This window comes from Schistocerca gregaria, chromosome 2, assembly GCF_023897955.1.
Source record: "Schistocerca gregaria isolate iqSchGreg1 chromosome 2, iqSchGreg1.2, whole genome shotgun sequence".
In the NCBI taxonomy this organism is placed as follows: domain Eukaryota; kingdom Metazoa; phylum Arthropoda; class Insecta; order Orthoptera; family Acrididae; genus Schistocerca; species Schistocerca gregaria.
In genome coordinates this window covers 295,134,293-295,150,529 of record NC_064921.1, presented here as the reverse complement: position 1 = coordinate 295,150,529, position 16,237 = coordinate 295,134,293, and the positions used below count along the sequence as shown (strand labels likewise).

At 44.0% G+C, this 16,237-nt stretch overlaps 1 protein-coding gene across 1 annotated transcript in view; it reads left to right on the top strand.

Annotated features, from left to right (window-relative positions):
• Positions 1–380: 380 nt before the first annotated feature.
• The window catches only part of LOC126335755 (limulus clotting factor C-like), a 119,188-nt gene continuing 103,331 nt past the window's right edge, over positions 381–16,237 (top strand). Inside the window, exon 1 of the mRNA XM_049999212.1 lies at positions 381–411. Coding sequence (XP_049855169.1) covers positions 381–411 — 31 coding nt within the window. The remainder of the gene's footprint in view (positions 412–16,237) is intronic.

Genomic DNA, 16,237 nt, shown 5'->3' with positions numbered 1-16,237 from the left:
TTATGTGGCAACAAATAACAAAAGCTGCACTGTGGCAGAAATTCAAAGTCTGTTAGAGGAACCAGTGACACAAATAACGCCAGAGAAGTGAATTAATATTGTACGCCACAAGGAAACAATTGTTGAAGAAGCATGGAAGGCTGAGTGTAGAAAATAATGTAATTATATCCTTGGGTAATTCCAGTGACTCGTCCACGGGGCAGAGATCAGATAATGGTAGTGTTGAGGAATAAAGTTATTCTGAACTAACTGACATTTAACCTTTGCCTAAATTAGTCTTTATTTTGATGTTTGTGTATCTTATTTTTAACGGAATGGGGTATACTGTATTTGCGTAATAAATCTCATCTCATTATTAAGGAGTACTCCTGTGGACAAATATGACATTCTGTGCGGACAGCTCGCTGGCTGGTAAGTACTAAAGCAGTTTATATTATTTTAATATTGTTAGTTATTGGATTTACATGAACGATTCAGATTCATTTTAACAACCCTTTCGTATCGAATACGACAAGTGAACGTGATTCATTCTGATTATTGTAAAAGATGGTGCACTTCCTGTTGCTTTTGTTGAGTTATACAAATTATAGGAACACGGTATCATTTTATACACAGGAGTGCGTTTGTTAAGCCACAACGATGTTACAATCCTGTAAAGCGAACTCAATACCGCACGTTCAAACGTGCCATGGGGGAGTCCAGTAAGGTGCCGCGGAGTTGCTGCTGCGGCCACACTGCGCGCGCACGCACGGCGAACCGACAATATCACCCCCTTCCACGCTCAACAGTGTTTCACTGTCAATCACTTAAATAGTTGTGAGCTATTTCATTTAACAAATTTATTTAGCAAATAAGGTAAGGTCAGATCACTTAAATAGTTGTGAGCTATTTCATTTAACAAATTTATTTAGCAAATAAGGTAAGGTCAGATGTTTTTTTCCGGATCATTGCTAAGATTTTTAATTAGTTTATTTGCTCTTCTACTGTTCTGAGCTATGACAAGATAAGCTAAAAGATTTGACCATTTTTCCCTTCTGCCTTCTCCGATACATGTCATGAACTCTTCACCTGCTTGAATGGTGTTTTCAGCTAGTGGAATTAAGTAGAGTAACTGTTTCTTGGTTGATGCCAGATATGTATTGTGATCAGCACCCATGTGGTATGTATTTCAGAGAGATCTTTTTCACTAGGGCTATAAAATCGTTATACAGTTTTAGAACTGCTTAAAGTTTTGCAACTTCATTGTCCAATTCTTCGGAGAAACTTTCCCGGCTCGTCTTTTTTAGAATCATTGTCTAAAGAGGACTACTTCTGTGCTGCTAGTTTCAGCTACTGTACACGTTATGGGGTTAGGTTGCTTTTAGGTATCGATGCCTCTACTGTTTTTACCACATGGAGGAGGAGCAAGAGATTAGTGTTCTAACGCCTCGTTGACAACGAGGTTCTTAGAGATGGAGCACAAGCTCGGATTAGGAAAGGATGGGGAATGAAAACAGCTGTGCTGTTTCAAAGGAACCATTCCAGCATTTGTCTTAAGCGATTTAGGGAAATCATGGAAAACCTAATTGAGGATGGCTGGTCACCGTTATGAATCGTCGTCCTCCCGAATGCGAGTCCAGTGTGATAACCAATGCACTACCCTGCCCTGTGTTACCACATGTTGAGCTGCTTGTGAACTCATAATGAAAACATTGTCCGTATTATAGCCCTTGTGCCTTCTTCCAGTCGGTAATGACAACCCAGCTTAACATCATGTGTGAGTTTCAGTTCTTGCTTTTCCACTCAACATTCCAGCTCGTCTCCGTTCTTGGCTTTAGTTTAATAGCCGCAGCTTGTGCTTCGGAAGTTCAAATGTCCCAATACAATTTTGATACTCTTTGAGTTGAAATTCCTGGGTTTATCGAGTTAAAGTTGACTTCGATGGTTTGTAGACTGATGTTATGGTGTAGGTCTCTAGCTGTATTTTTATAAATCCAATGTTGTCCCTTTATGCCTGACTTGCAGACTTACTATTGATCCTCGTCTTACAAACACAGCACTTCCATACTGTTTATGGGGCTCTTTTAGGACTAGTCTCCTTCCTTCAGTTTTTGATCTGTTATTTTTTGTTCCACAACGCGTTTCTTGCCCGGCAAGAATGTCAACTGTAAGTTTTTTTACGCATCAGATAATAACATTTTCTTATTGTTGGATAATCCTGCAATGGGGATTGAAGTTGTTGCTAACCATGAGGAAGTGTTTTGTTCCCTCCGTGATGTCTCCCCATGGTTGAAGGATTTGCCGTTATCAAGGTTACTCTCAGTTATTGATTAATTTATTGACAATCTGTGACGAGTCTCCTTCAGTGTACCGCAGTACTTCGGTGATGACGAGAACTCTAATTAGAGCATCGACTGGATCAGAACCCTACTGTCTACTTTCTACATTGAGTGCCGCCATGGACCCAGAATTCTTGAAACTATGGCATCTGCAGCTGCAGAAACAGGAATCAGAAACTTCCGCAACAGGCTGAGCGATATGCTCAAACCCGTGGCAGAATACTCAAACTACTGCACGTAGATTTACGCACTTGCAGGCGTGCAATATCACGACTGCTGCTATCCAATTAAGTTGTCTTTTAGTTAATAATCCCAAGTTGGCTCTCTACCTTTCATGAAGTACGCTCTTTTATAGAGCTTGAGGCAATAGCTTTCGGAGATATTTGTCACCTGTTGTCTTCCTACTATGAAAACAAGTGTCACGTAATCGCTTCTAGGCTCGAATTTTTAGTGTCGCAAGCAACCCTCACAAATTTACGCAGCTTGTGCAGCACAGTTTCAAGGTCTCTTCTGAAAGTTTAGTTTTGTTTGTGAAACTTTTTCTGTAAACAATCGCAAGCAGAATCTTTGGTGCGATAGATTATTATTTGTTATGCCCCTGAGCAGGAAGTAGCATTACAGGTCATTAGATAACACCACGCTGTATAAAGTTCTTAAAATCGCTAAAGCTTACAAAATCTTCATGTCAGCACATCATTAGTTCATTGAACATGCCCTCTCCTCTGAGTGTACAGGTTCCCACTCCCGTGAATGTGTTCGAAAACAGAAGTCGCAAGACAGGTCTCCTGACAGAAATTCCTGCCAATACAGGTCCTTGCATGGCCGCAATTCGCGGAGTTCATCAACAGATTGTGATACAGCACACATCGTTTTGTTAATAGAACTCAAATATGCTTGCAGTGTGTATCTCAGTTTCCACGAGCGAGATGCATACGTTTTTCTGGGTTACCGCCTAATGTCTTTTCCGCGATGTGGCATGTGAACACTGTGGCAAAATTTGAAACATAGCTGACATTTGTATAACACACCTCAGAGGCCAAGCCTGCCTCGTTGGACACCCTTACGACTTGCCCACGCCGGCCGCTGTGACCGAGCGGTTCTAGGCGCTTCAGTCTGGAACCGCGCTGCTGCTACGGTTGCAGGTTCGAATCCTGCCTCAGACATGGATGTGTGCGATGTCCTTAGGTTAGTTAGGTTTAAGTAGTTCTAAGTTCTAGGGGACTGATGACCTCAGAAATTAAGTCCCATAGTGCTCAGAACCATTTGACTTGCCCACCCTTGGCAGGAACGGTCCCGGGGACCAGAATTTAAACATGTCAACAAGTTGATCACACAGTTCGACCTCTTCTCTTTAGCCGCAGCAAGTGTTGCCTCACGATATTCATTGGATTCTTGAGATCACAAGGCCTGTCAGTCTTTCAGCCATTGTAGTGTATTCAGAAAGACTTGACAGTTTTCTGGGCGTTTTATTCGTGAACCAAACGAAATGAAAATGCAAGGAGTTGACACCCCCGAACTTAACTCACTCCTTTTTCCTAGCAAGGAATATGCAGGATGGTTGTAATTAAAGTTAAATTTTCAAAACGCTAGGACTTGAAATTGCAACGGAATATGATCGGAAAAGGGGAGAAACGTATGACAGAAGAAAAAAAGTACGGTGAAAATTGATCAAAATATGGCACTGTATGTGTCAGAATACGTAAATGAAAACACCTGTTACTCGCACGACCCAATAAAGTTGGTATGAACACGCCGGGTACACGGCTTTTCCTCCTTTCGCATCTGCGACGTTCGCCATGACTATCTCAATCCAGGATTGCGCTTCGCTTGTAAAGATGCATTACAAGAATGATGACTATGCACACGTCGCTCTTCAGAAGTTGCGGACACTGTTTGAAAACAGGCATCGATCCGATGACTACCGTGGGCCTGGAGAAAATGATTCGGAATTTCGAAAAGACGGATTCTTTTGATGTGCAAGCTGGTAGAGGGAGGAAACGATTTGATACGACGTCAGTGGAAGCAGTTGTCACAGCAATGCAGGAGAAGACGGTCGGTGGTGTGCAAAGGTGTAGTGCACTGAGAATTGCCCGAACATTGGACATGCCCGTGAGAACGGTGCGTAAAATCCTGCGAAACATCCTTCTTTGCTATCCATTCAAAATTACCCACGTGCACGAGTTGCTTCCTGTTGACCTGCACCGACCGAGGTGGCGCAGTGGTTAGACACTGGACTCGCATTCGGGAGGACGACGGTTCGATCCCGCGTCTGGCCATCCTGATTTAGGTTTTCCGTGATTTCCCTAAATCTCTCCAGGCAAATGCCGGGATTGTTCCTTTGAAAGGGCACGACCGAATTCCTTCCCCGTCCTTCCCTAATGCGATGAGACCGATGACCTCGTTGTCTGGTCTCCTTCCCCAAACCAACCAACCAACCTGTTGACCTGCCAGCAAGAGAGACCTTTGCTTTAGAATTTGTTGCTCGCATGGAAGTGGTCAATGATTGGCCGTGAAAGATTCTGCTTACAGACGAAGCCCACTTCCATCTGCCAGGATATGTCAATACACAGAATTGTCGAATATATGCAACGGAAAATCCACACGCAAATCAACCAGTATCACTTAACCTGAAAAGGTCACTTAGTGGTGCGGGTTTACGGCATCATTTATCAAAGGGCCATATTTTTCCGAAGAGACAGGTGCTTCCGTTCCTGTTACCTGTACCGTCACTGGTAAGCGCTGTAAATGTCTTTTGCGCAACCACTTCATTCTAGCTCTCCATAAGCGTTGATGTGTTGATGGAATCATTTTTATGCAAGATGGCGAACCTCCGCACGTTGCAAATGCAATTAAGCAGGTGCTGAAGCGCCACTTCGGAAATGCTAGAATTATCAGCCGCCATTTCCCTACAGCCTGCCCATCCCGATCACCTGATCTTAATCCATGTGATTTCTGGCTGTGGGGCTATCTCAAAGATGTTGTGTTCAGTGTTCCGATTGCAAACTTACGTGAATTGAAGGCACGCATTGCGCAATACATTCTGAACGTGACCCCGGAAACACGTCGATCGGATGTGGAACATACTGTTTCTCGATTTTAACTTGTTGCTGAAAACGGTGGACAGCATATTGAACAAGTTTTGCGCCAGTCACACGGAAGTTAATAACCGATTTGATTTTGACTTATGCTTTTTACTCGTGTTTTGGCCTAAGAACCATTAAAAACCGACGTGATTGATGCTTTTTATGTGGTGTTTGGTGTCATGACAATTAAAAACCAATTTTTCCCATCCGATGTGATATGGCCTTGCCGTGGTGGATGGGCTTACGTAACTAACAGTATCACACCTGCACACCCATGCACATTGAGAATAACAGTTGTTTAACGTCAAACGTAAACCTTGGGAATTGTTGTATTGTATGATTCATTTGTCATTTGTAGTCGGCCACTATTAAATTATGATGCTTGCAGCGCCATCTATTGCTACATTTTGTAACTATTTATTTTTCTTCTGCCATGTTTTCCCCCTTCTTCGATAATACTCCGTTGCAATTTGATGTCATTCTGACCAGTGGCGTTATTTCCACAGCAGGTTGAAAGTTTAATTATAATCGCCCTGTAATTAATACCTATCGAAAGCAACAAAGCAATGCCGTTACGTTTTTAGTACACAAAGCGAAATCAGTAAATCTGTGTATCCTAGCAAAGTAAATTCAACTATAGTCTGAGTTCGTAAAGATAAGATAGCGGTGCTTAATTCTGTGACTGACGTAAAGTTCCGAAAATATGTCACTGAGTTAAAAAAAACTAACAGGCTCTTTGGTGTACTACGAAATTAACGATGTCATCTGTTTGTTTGGCGTACTACGCTGTGATGATTAAACATCCGAACTACTAAGTTGAGCACAGACGATTTTAGATACATCTTTCAGTTACCTTACGATTTTTTCTGTGTTTCGATTTTGTTGAAAAAAAAAAAATAGCTTGTAACTATGCTCTAGTTGCCTGTGAAAACGCCATGAAAATTCGTTTCGCAGTTTTGGAGATCAGTACGTTCAGACAGACAAGCAGACTGACACGACAGTTTTACTGTTTTATTATTGGCATAGACTGGAACTTCTCTGCTCCATTACCAGTTCAACTGGAATTGGTTGTAAAGAACCGAGGCAATATAGTAAGCATACACTGGACTTATGTAGCAAATCAATCTATGTACATACACGCAAATACACTAACACGTACAATAGGCCTTTTCATTTGTGAAAGTGTTAATGTTCAGTCGTTCATATTCTTTGAAGGTTGTCTGTCACATGTCTCATAAATTCTTTGGTTCATTTTTGGTGTAGTTGTGATGATCTCTGGCTTTTTTTTTAAAATGTGCAGTTGGTGTTCCGTATCATATTGTCGTACCGCGTGATGCGTAATAAATGAATCGTCTAAAACGGCATTTGATGATTTTTCAAAAATATTTTTGTCTGGGACATATTATTCAAGAATAAAACTGAAAACAATTTCCATCTCTCGGTTCTAGGCAAGGTTTTCTCGAGGTTCGTAAGATGTTCCCAGAGTCACACGCCTTTTGAGACTTAACATTCGTTATTCAGTTCCACGCAGCTTCAGGAATTACTGCGAAGGCACTAGGCATTTACGCTGTTGTTTGGTATGGAGATGTGATGTTTCTTTATATCTAACACTGATGAATTCGCTGCGATGCAGCTGTATGCCTCTTATTTGACGCAATTACTTCGCACAATGAGTAAATGTGATTCAACTAGCACATAAAAGCACAAACGTATGAAGTATGCCACGAAGTCTCATAAACGTCTGTCCTTGAGCCGAATGCCTTAGGTCTGTGTTATGACAGCAAGGTGTTTTGTCTCGGACGCTTTTAAATTTTGCAGCAGCCAGCGGAGATCTCTCTTGCGCGAAACGCAAGGTAGAGAAAAGCGCACAGGTGGAAACATCACGCGACTATGATTTTGTGCTGGCTTCTCGCAATGTCTGTTGGTGAGTCTGGTTCTCTAGTTTCTACTTTCTATCGGTGAATTTTATTTTACTAAAACTATGTTAAAGATATGGAAATAATTTTGCGTTGAGGCATTCGAGGGAAACTGCAGTACATTGGAAACCGGTTGGAAGTTTCTGTCACTTCGTGGGTAAACTCCGTATAATAGCTATTGATGTGATGTGAGTTTGCTGCAGCTTCCAGTGTTAACACCACTAGTATTCAGATAGTATACGGTCTTTTCTAGTTGTAGAATAAATTTACTTCATTTCAGACGATGATCACAGTACGTTTGGTACTTACACTGACGGTTTCGGTCAACAATGACCATCTTCACATATGTGACAAAACATGGGACATGAAATACGACTAGTGGACATGTTACATCTGAAAACAGTGAAATATGCCGTAACGAAAAATTATTACTTTAATGGATGTGGAAGCGTCCTGAAAATTTGACGAGGGATACCTGTTTTATGACGTGTCCTAATACGCTGAGGAGACAGATGTCATGGAACAGTGATATGCTCACGGCTGTAGTATCGCGTTCACAAGGTACAAAAGGACAGTGAATTGGCGGGGCTCTCATTTGTACTCAAATGATTCATGGCTCTCATTAGTATTCAGATGATTCATATTAAAAGGCTTTCGACATGATTATAGCCGCACGACGGGATTGAACAGACTTTAAACGCGGGATGGTAGCTGGAGCTAGATGCTTGGGACATTCCATTGCGGAAATCGTTAGGGAATTCAGTATTCCGAGATCCACAGTGCCACAGTGCAAAAGTGTACCAAGAATACCACACTTCAGGTATTATCTCTTACTACGGACAACGCAGTGGCTGACGGTCTTCACTTAACGACCGAGAGCAGCGGCGTTTACGCAGAGTCGTCAGTGCTAACAGACAAGCAGCAGTGGGGTACGAACGATTAACGTAAGCGTTAGGATAGTTAATGGGCTACAACAGCAGATGACCGACGCGAGTGCCTTTGCTAACAATACAACATCGCCTGTAGCGACTCTCCTGGGCTCGTGACCATATCGGTTGGACTCTACACGACTGGAACATCATGGACAGGTCCGATGAGTCCCGATTTCAGTTGGTAAGAGCTGATAGTAAGGTTCGAGTGTGGCGCAGACCCCACGAAGTCATGGGCCCAAGCTGTCAACAAGCCACTTGCAAGCTGGTGGTGGCTCCATAATAGTGTGAGCTGTGTTTACATGGTACAGACTGGGTCCTCTGGTCCAACTAAACCGATCGTTGACTGGAAATGGTTACGTTCGGCTACCTGGAGACCTTCTGCAGCCATTCATGGACTTCTTGTTCCCAGACAAAAATTTGCCCTTTCACCGGACAGCAGCTGTTAGCGATTGGTTTGAACAACATTCTGAGAAATCCGAGTGAATGATTTTGCCTCCCAGATCGCCAGACATGAGTCCCATCGAACGTTTAAGGGACGTAATCGAGAGGTCATTTCGTGCGCAAAATCCAGCACTTGCAACATTTTCGCAATTATCGACGGGGATAGTGAAAGGATGGCTCGATATTTCTGAAGGGACTTCCAACGACTTTTTGAGTCCATGTAATGTCGAGTTGCTGCACTACCCTGGACAAAAGGAGGTCATACACGATAGTAGGAGATATCATATGAATTTTTTCGCTTCAGTGCATAATAAGGCCAGAGTGGCACCGTCACAAAACAGACACAAAATGAGCTTAGCATCGGCTCAAATATTTAAAATATGTTGTAAATTAGGCAGCACTGGAGGAGGATTTATAATGTTGATAGCACCACTGTTCATAATAAATTGCAGTATAGTATCCACAACTTGTGATTGTGCCTAGACCCGTTAGATGTCGCTACTGTAAGTCTAAACATATTCAGCAGTCACAAAATTGTACAGAATGCAATAAATGAAGAGTACAGTAGGTAAAGTCTGTAGTGGGCGTGTCAAATGTGTAAGTTATTTCAGTGATAACGTCAACGTCTGCTCCCGGTAGCTGAGTGGTCAGTGCGAGAGAATGTCAATCCTCAGGGCCCGGGTTCGATTCCCGGCTGGGTCGGAGATTTTCTCCGCTCAGGGACTGGGTGTTGTGTTGCCCTAATCATCATCATTTCATCCCCATCGTCGCGCAAGTCACCGAAGTGGCGTCAAATCGAAAGACTTGCACCCGGCGGGCGATCTACCCGACGGGAGGCCCTAATCACACGGCATTTATTTATAAAGTCTAAAAAAATTAAAAAAACAAATAAAGTTAAATAGTTAAATGACAATATGTGATATTAAGGTGCTCTCGTGGCCATTTTACATAAAAATGTTAAGTCCCATAGTGCTCAGAGCCATATAAAGTTGATAGAATGACTAGGGGAAGAAGGGAAAAGGATGAAAACAAAAGACTAAAATACATAATCAGCGACATTCGTTGGTGAAGCCGCCAGAAAGCAGTATAGGTGAGAAGTCGGAGGAACGTAATCGCTCCAGAGCTTCACGTACCCTGCGTTGTGATCGTTGCACCGTAAGAAGTGTGATAATTATTTGAAAATGACACAGTTGAACAGTCAGTGCATTTCGCAAGTTGAAAGAGGTCGCGAACTTTGTTTAAAAAGACATGTTATTCATATTGTGATCTTCAGTAGGAAGACTTGTTTAATGCAGCTCACCACTCTAGTCCATCCTGTGCAAACCTCTTCGCCCCTGTACAATCACTGCAATCTACATCCATTTGAAGGTGCGTACTGCAGCCATTCCCTAAGCTGCCTCTATAATTGTTACTTCTAACACTTCCCTCCATCACCAAATTCATGGTTCTTGGACGCCTCAGAAAGTGTCCTATCAACCGATACCTTCTTTTAGTCAAGTTTTATAGTAAATTTCTTTTTTCCCCCAGTTCGATTGAGTACCTATTCATTAGTTACACAATTTACCCACCTAAACTTCTCCATTCTTCTTTAGTACCACATTTCAGAAGCCTCTGTTCTCTTCTTATCTGAACTATTTATCACCCACTTTTCACTTCCGTAAAAGGCTGCGTGAGGTGTGTCAGCAAATTTGGCCAACCTTGTACTCCACTGAGGTGACAAAAGCCATAGGATAATTACTTTTTCCCGGCGTAGATCAGCAACCCGACGTGGCATGGACTCAGCAAGTCATTGGAAGTCCGCTGCAGAAATATTGAGCCATGCTGCCTCTATGGCCGCCCATGATTGCGAAAGTGTTGCCGGTACAAGATTTTGTGCACGAACTGACCCCTAGATAATGTCACATAAATGTTCTACGAGATTCATGTCGGGCGATCTGGGCGGCCAATTCGTTCGAATTGTCTAGAATGTTCTTCAAACCTACAGCGAACTTTTGTGGCCAAGTAACATGTCGTATTGTAATCCATAAAAATTCCATCGTTATTTGGGTACATGAAGCCCATGAATGGCGTCAAATAGTATCCAAGTAGCCAACATAACCATTTCCAGTTGACCCATGTGAACATATCCCACACCATTATGAAGCCACCACCAGCGTGCACAGTGCTTTGTTGACAACTTGAATCTATGGCTCCGTGGGGTCTGGGCCACTCTCGAACGCTACCATGAGCACTTACCAACTGAAATCTGGACTCATCTGACCACGCCACAGTTTTCCAGTCGTCTGGAACTCAACTGATATGATCACGAACCCGGGACGGGCTTTGCAGGCGATGATGTGTTCCTAGAATGAGATTTTCGCTCTACAGCGGAGTGTGCGCAGATATGAAACTTCCTGGCAAATTAAAACTGTGTGCCGGACCGAGACTCGAACTCGGGACCTTTGCCTTTCGCGGGCAAGTGCTCTACCAAGCACTGTTGTTACCGAAGGCACTCACGTCGGTCGTCTGCTGCCATAGCCCATTAACGCCAAATTTTGCAGTACCATCCTAACGGATACGTCGTTTTCTGGAGTTATTGCGCGCATTGTAGTTTGCGTCTTAGCACTGACAACACTATACAAACGACGCTGCTCTCGGTCATTACGTGAAGGCTGTCGGCCACTGCGTTGTTCGCTGTGAGACAGAATACCTGAAACGTGGGATTCTCGGCGGATCCTTGACACTGTGGATCTCGGAATATTGAATTCCCGAACGATTTAACGATTTCCGAAATGGAATGTCCCATGCGTCTAACTCCAACTACCATTCCACGTTCAGAGTGTGTTAATTCCCGTCTTGCCGCCATAATCACGTCGGAAACCTATTCACATGGATAATCTGAGTACAAATAACAGCTCCGCCAATACACTGCCCGTTTGTACCTTGCATACGCGATACTACCTCCAGCTGTATATGTGCATTTCGCTATCCCAAAACTTTTGTCACCTCACTGCATTCATATCCTCTCTGCGACATCCATCGTCAGTTATTTCGCTGCCCAAATAACAAAACTCATGTACTACTTTTAATGTAAATGATAATTAAACGAAACCCTCAGCTGCCGACAGGTGTTGTTGATATACCTCGATGGGGACAGCTGAAAATGTGTGCCCCGACCGGGACTCGAACCCGGGATCTCCTGCTTACATGGCAGACGCTCTATCCATCTTTTTAAAAAAAATCTCATTTTGTTCTATATCGTTCGTTGAATTAGTTCGGAGTGGACGTCCGATGACACCCGTTCAGGTTCTTCGTTGATACGTTCACTCAGTGTTTTTAGTACAGAGGGTAGCTAACCCTCTGACCGTAAACGCTGAGCTACCGTGCCGGTGTCCATCTGAGCTACCGAGGAGACAGATCAATAGCGCGACTGCAGGAACCCACATTCCCAACTGTCCACAATCTACATACGTAATGTTCCTAACAGACGTTTGTCCATCCACTCATTACTCACGCCAACTAAGGTGGCGATTCCCGTAAGTGTTCGGGCAACCTGTGCGTGCTCCACATATTTTCAGCTGTCACCATCAAGGTATATCAACAACACCTGTCGGCAGCTGAGGGTTTCAATTAATTATCATTTGTTCTAGAGAAGCTGCACGGTCATCAATGGTATCTGTTCTTTCGGGACCAGCTACTATCTTCATATACTTTTAGTGTTTTATTTCTCAGCAACGCCTGATCTCGGCCATCGTCTTCTGTCTTCTGTAAACAAAGCTACATCCCCATGATCGCTTTATCATCCATCATTTCCAATTGGTCTGGTTTGATCTCCCCTGTGTTGATGGCACTCTGACACGTGGGAGACTTATGATTCTTCTTCATGATACTGTCCATTACCACCCAATCCCCTTAAACAATTCCTTCCAAGCTGTTGCTGTACATCTGTCCCTTTCTGGATACACATTATCCCTTTGTACCATATACATTCCATTGTCCACACCAGTGGCAACAACCGATCTCTTTCATCTCCTTTGTCAGTTCCTGCCCCTCTATTTGCTGGTTGGGAACTTCAATGCCCACCACCCGCTTTGGCGATCTCTGCGTCCTTGTCCTTGAGGCTCCCTATTGACTGACCTCTTCCACCAAGTGGATCTTGTTTGCCTCAACACTGGGGACCCTACATTTTTGTCTGTCTCCACGTCAAACTTCTCTCATTTGGACATTCGGTCAGTACTCATTGGGTCAACACTTTGTTGAGATTTCAAGCTTTTCAAATTACCCACCAGTCTTTCTCCTGAAGGAACGAGCAGCAGAAGGGTGACCTCTCGCTTTCTCTTCTCAAAATCGCAAAAGCTATAATACTGTTTTCTCTATGCAGGAACTCAACACGAAATCTCTTCCTCTCGCTCTTCTGCCCCGGGACCGGATAGCATTCACGTCAAAATGTTGCTCATTTATCATAGCGTAGTCTGCATTACCTCCTTCGCCTTTATAATCGAATTTGGACCGACAGTATCTTTCGCAGAAGATGGCGGGAAGCTGTCGTCATTCCAGTTCCGAAACCTGGGAAGGACAAACATCTCTCCTCTACCTACCCCCCCATATCTCTCATAAGTAGTGTATGTAATGTTTTGGAGCATATGATGAATTGCCGTTTACATTGGTGGCTAGAGTCCTGAAACCTTCTAACACGTGCCCAATGTGCTTTCCGAAAGCATCGTTCTGCAGTTGACCATCTTGTTGCTCTCTCCACTTATGTTATGAACAATTTTCTCAAGAAACGCCAAACGGTAGCAACATTTTTTGATCTGGAGAGAGCATACGATACCTGTTGGAGGACGGGCATCCTCCGCACACTGTTCTCTTGGGGCTTTCGAGGTCGGCTACCCCTTTTTATTCGTGAATTTATGACAGAGCGCACTTTTCAGGTGCGGGTGCACACGACTCTCTCCTGTACTTTCTCCCAAGAAAATGGGGTGACTCGGGGCTCCGTGCTGAGTGGTGTACTGTTTTCTACCGCCATAAATCTAATTATGGATTGTCTCCTTCCCAATGTCTCGGGCTCCCTCTTTGTCAACGATTTTACAATCTACTACAGCTCTCAACGGACCAGCCTTCTTGAACGGCGTCTTCAAGGATGTCTCGATCGCCTTCACTCATGGAGCGTCGAAACCGGCTTCCGCTTTCCTCTCAGGAAGACCGTCTGTGTAAATTTTTGGCGTCGTACGGAGTTTCCTCCGCCTTCCCTGCTCCTAGGCCCTGTCGACCTTCCGTTCACCGAAGTCGCCAAATTCTTGGGACTTATGTTTGACAGAAAACTGTGCTGGTCTTCCCACATTTCATATCTTTCGGCTCGCTATATGCGATCCCTCAACATCCCCAGTGTTCTGAGTGGTACCTGATGGGAAGCGGACCTAGTGGACCTCCTGCGCCTATATCGCGCCATAGTACGCTCGAAATTGGACTATGGAAGCATAATTTATTCCTATGCACAGCTGTCTATTCTTTGGAGTCTCGACTCTGTCCACCACCGTGGATTGCGTTTAGCATCTAGAGCTTTTTATACCATCCCCATGGAGACCCTTTATGCTGAGACTGCTGAACCTCCACTGTACAATCGGCGAGCTGTCCTACCGAGTCGTTGCGCTAGTCATCTGTCTTCTATGCATGCCCATCCGACCTATACCCTTGTTTTCAATGCCTCCTTGGATTTAGGGTATGCAGGCCGCCCTTCCGCTCTACTACCACCCGGAGTCCTCTTCTGAAAACTGTTACGTTCTCTTTCCTTCCACTTTGGTGTTGGGAGTGTCTATATTGTTGGCGACATCCCTAATAGATTTCGGCTTCTCGACCAGTGTTCGGTTTTTACTGAGGAGCTTTATGCTCTTCTCCAGGCTGTCCAAAACATCTGTCGCCATAAGTGGCTACAGTATATTATATGCTCGAATTCACTCAGCTCTCTTTTCAACCTCCAAGCTATTTATCCCGTCCACCCTCTGGTCCACCGGATTCAGGACAGCTTCCCGTTGCTTCACGGGGGGGAGTCTCTGTGACATTCCTGTGTGGCCGAGCGGTTCTAGGCACTACAGTTTGGAACCGCGCGACCGCTACTGTCGCAGGTTCGAATCCTGCCTCGGACATGGATGTGTGTGATGTCTTTAGGTTAGTTAGGTTTAAGTAGTTCTAAGTTCTAGGGGACTCATGACCTCAGAAGTTAAGTCCCATAATGCTCAGAGCCATTTGAACCATTTTTCTGTGTGGCACTCCTTTGGATTCCATGTGCATGTTGGTATACGCGGAAACGAGGCGGCCAGTATAGCGGCCAAGGCTGTAGTCTCTCTTCCTCAGCCCGCTGTTCGCATGGTTCTCTTTGCTGATCTACAGAACGTTTTATGTCGTCGTGTTACTCTTTTATGGCACACACATTGGTCTACCCTTCCGATAATAAATGTAAATACCTCTTCCCTATGCTTGGACTTCTTCCTTCCTGGCTCGTCGTCGAGAGGAGGTAATTTTGACTAGATTCCGGATAGGGCACTGTCTTTTTAGCCATAGACATCTTTTAAGTGGTCATCCTACCTCGCTTTGTCCTCACTGCTCTCAACCGTAGACAGTGAGACACCTTTTACTTCAGTGCCCCTATTTTAATCCGCTACGCGCCCGTATACAGTTGTCACCTGATATATCTTCCCTTTTAGCAGATGACACGCTCTCAGCTTATCGCGTCCTTGAGTTTATCAGTGTCAGTGAGATGACATCGGTTATTTGAAGCTCGTTTTTGGGGGAATACATCCCCCCTCCCCCCATTCAATAGTAGTTTTCCTAGATTTTCTTCCGTTTTTAGTTTCCCTCCTCCCCGCTCCCATTGCTGTTGATTTAAATTCCTGTTTTTACCCTTCCCTATGCCACAGAATAGGCGCTTATGAACATAGCTGTTTTGCGCCCTTAAACAAAAAAAAAATTCCTTTATTGCGACCTGGTACAGGTCAAAAACATTCGAGTAGTACTCAAGAATAGGTCATACCAGCGTTTTATATGAGGTCTCCTTTACAGGTGAACCACTCTTTCCTAAAATTCTCCCAATAAACTGAAGTCGACCATTCGGCTTCCCTACCACAGTCCTCACATGTTCGTTCCATTTCATATCACTCTGCAGTGTTACATCCATATATGTAAACGACGTGTCTGTGTCATCAGGACACTATTAATGCTTTATCCGAACTTTTTGGGTTTGTTTTTCCTACTCATTCGCATTAACTTACATTTTTCCACATTTAGGGCCAGCTGCCGTTCATCCCATTAACTAGAAACTTTGTCTAAGTCACCTTGTATACTACTACAGTCACGCAACTTTGACATCTTAGCGTACACCACGGCGTCATCAGCAAACAACTCCAGGTTGCTGCCCACCCTGTCCATCCTAACCGTTTATGTACTCTATGTGATCACTGTCAGGTACTCCATATCAGCGACCTCAGTAGTCATTAGACATCGTGAAAGAACTGAATGGGGCGCTCCTCGGAACTCATGGACTTCTAACGTGATCGGGTGATTGGGTGTCACTT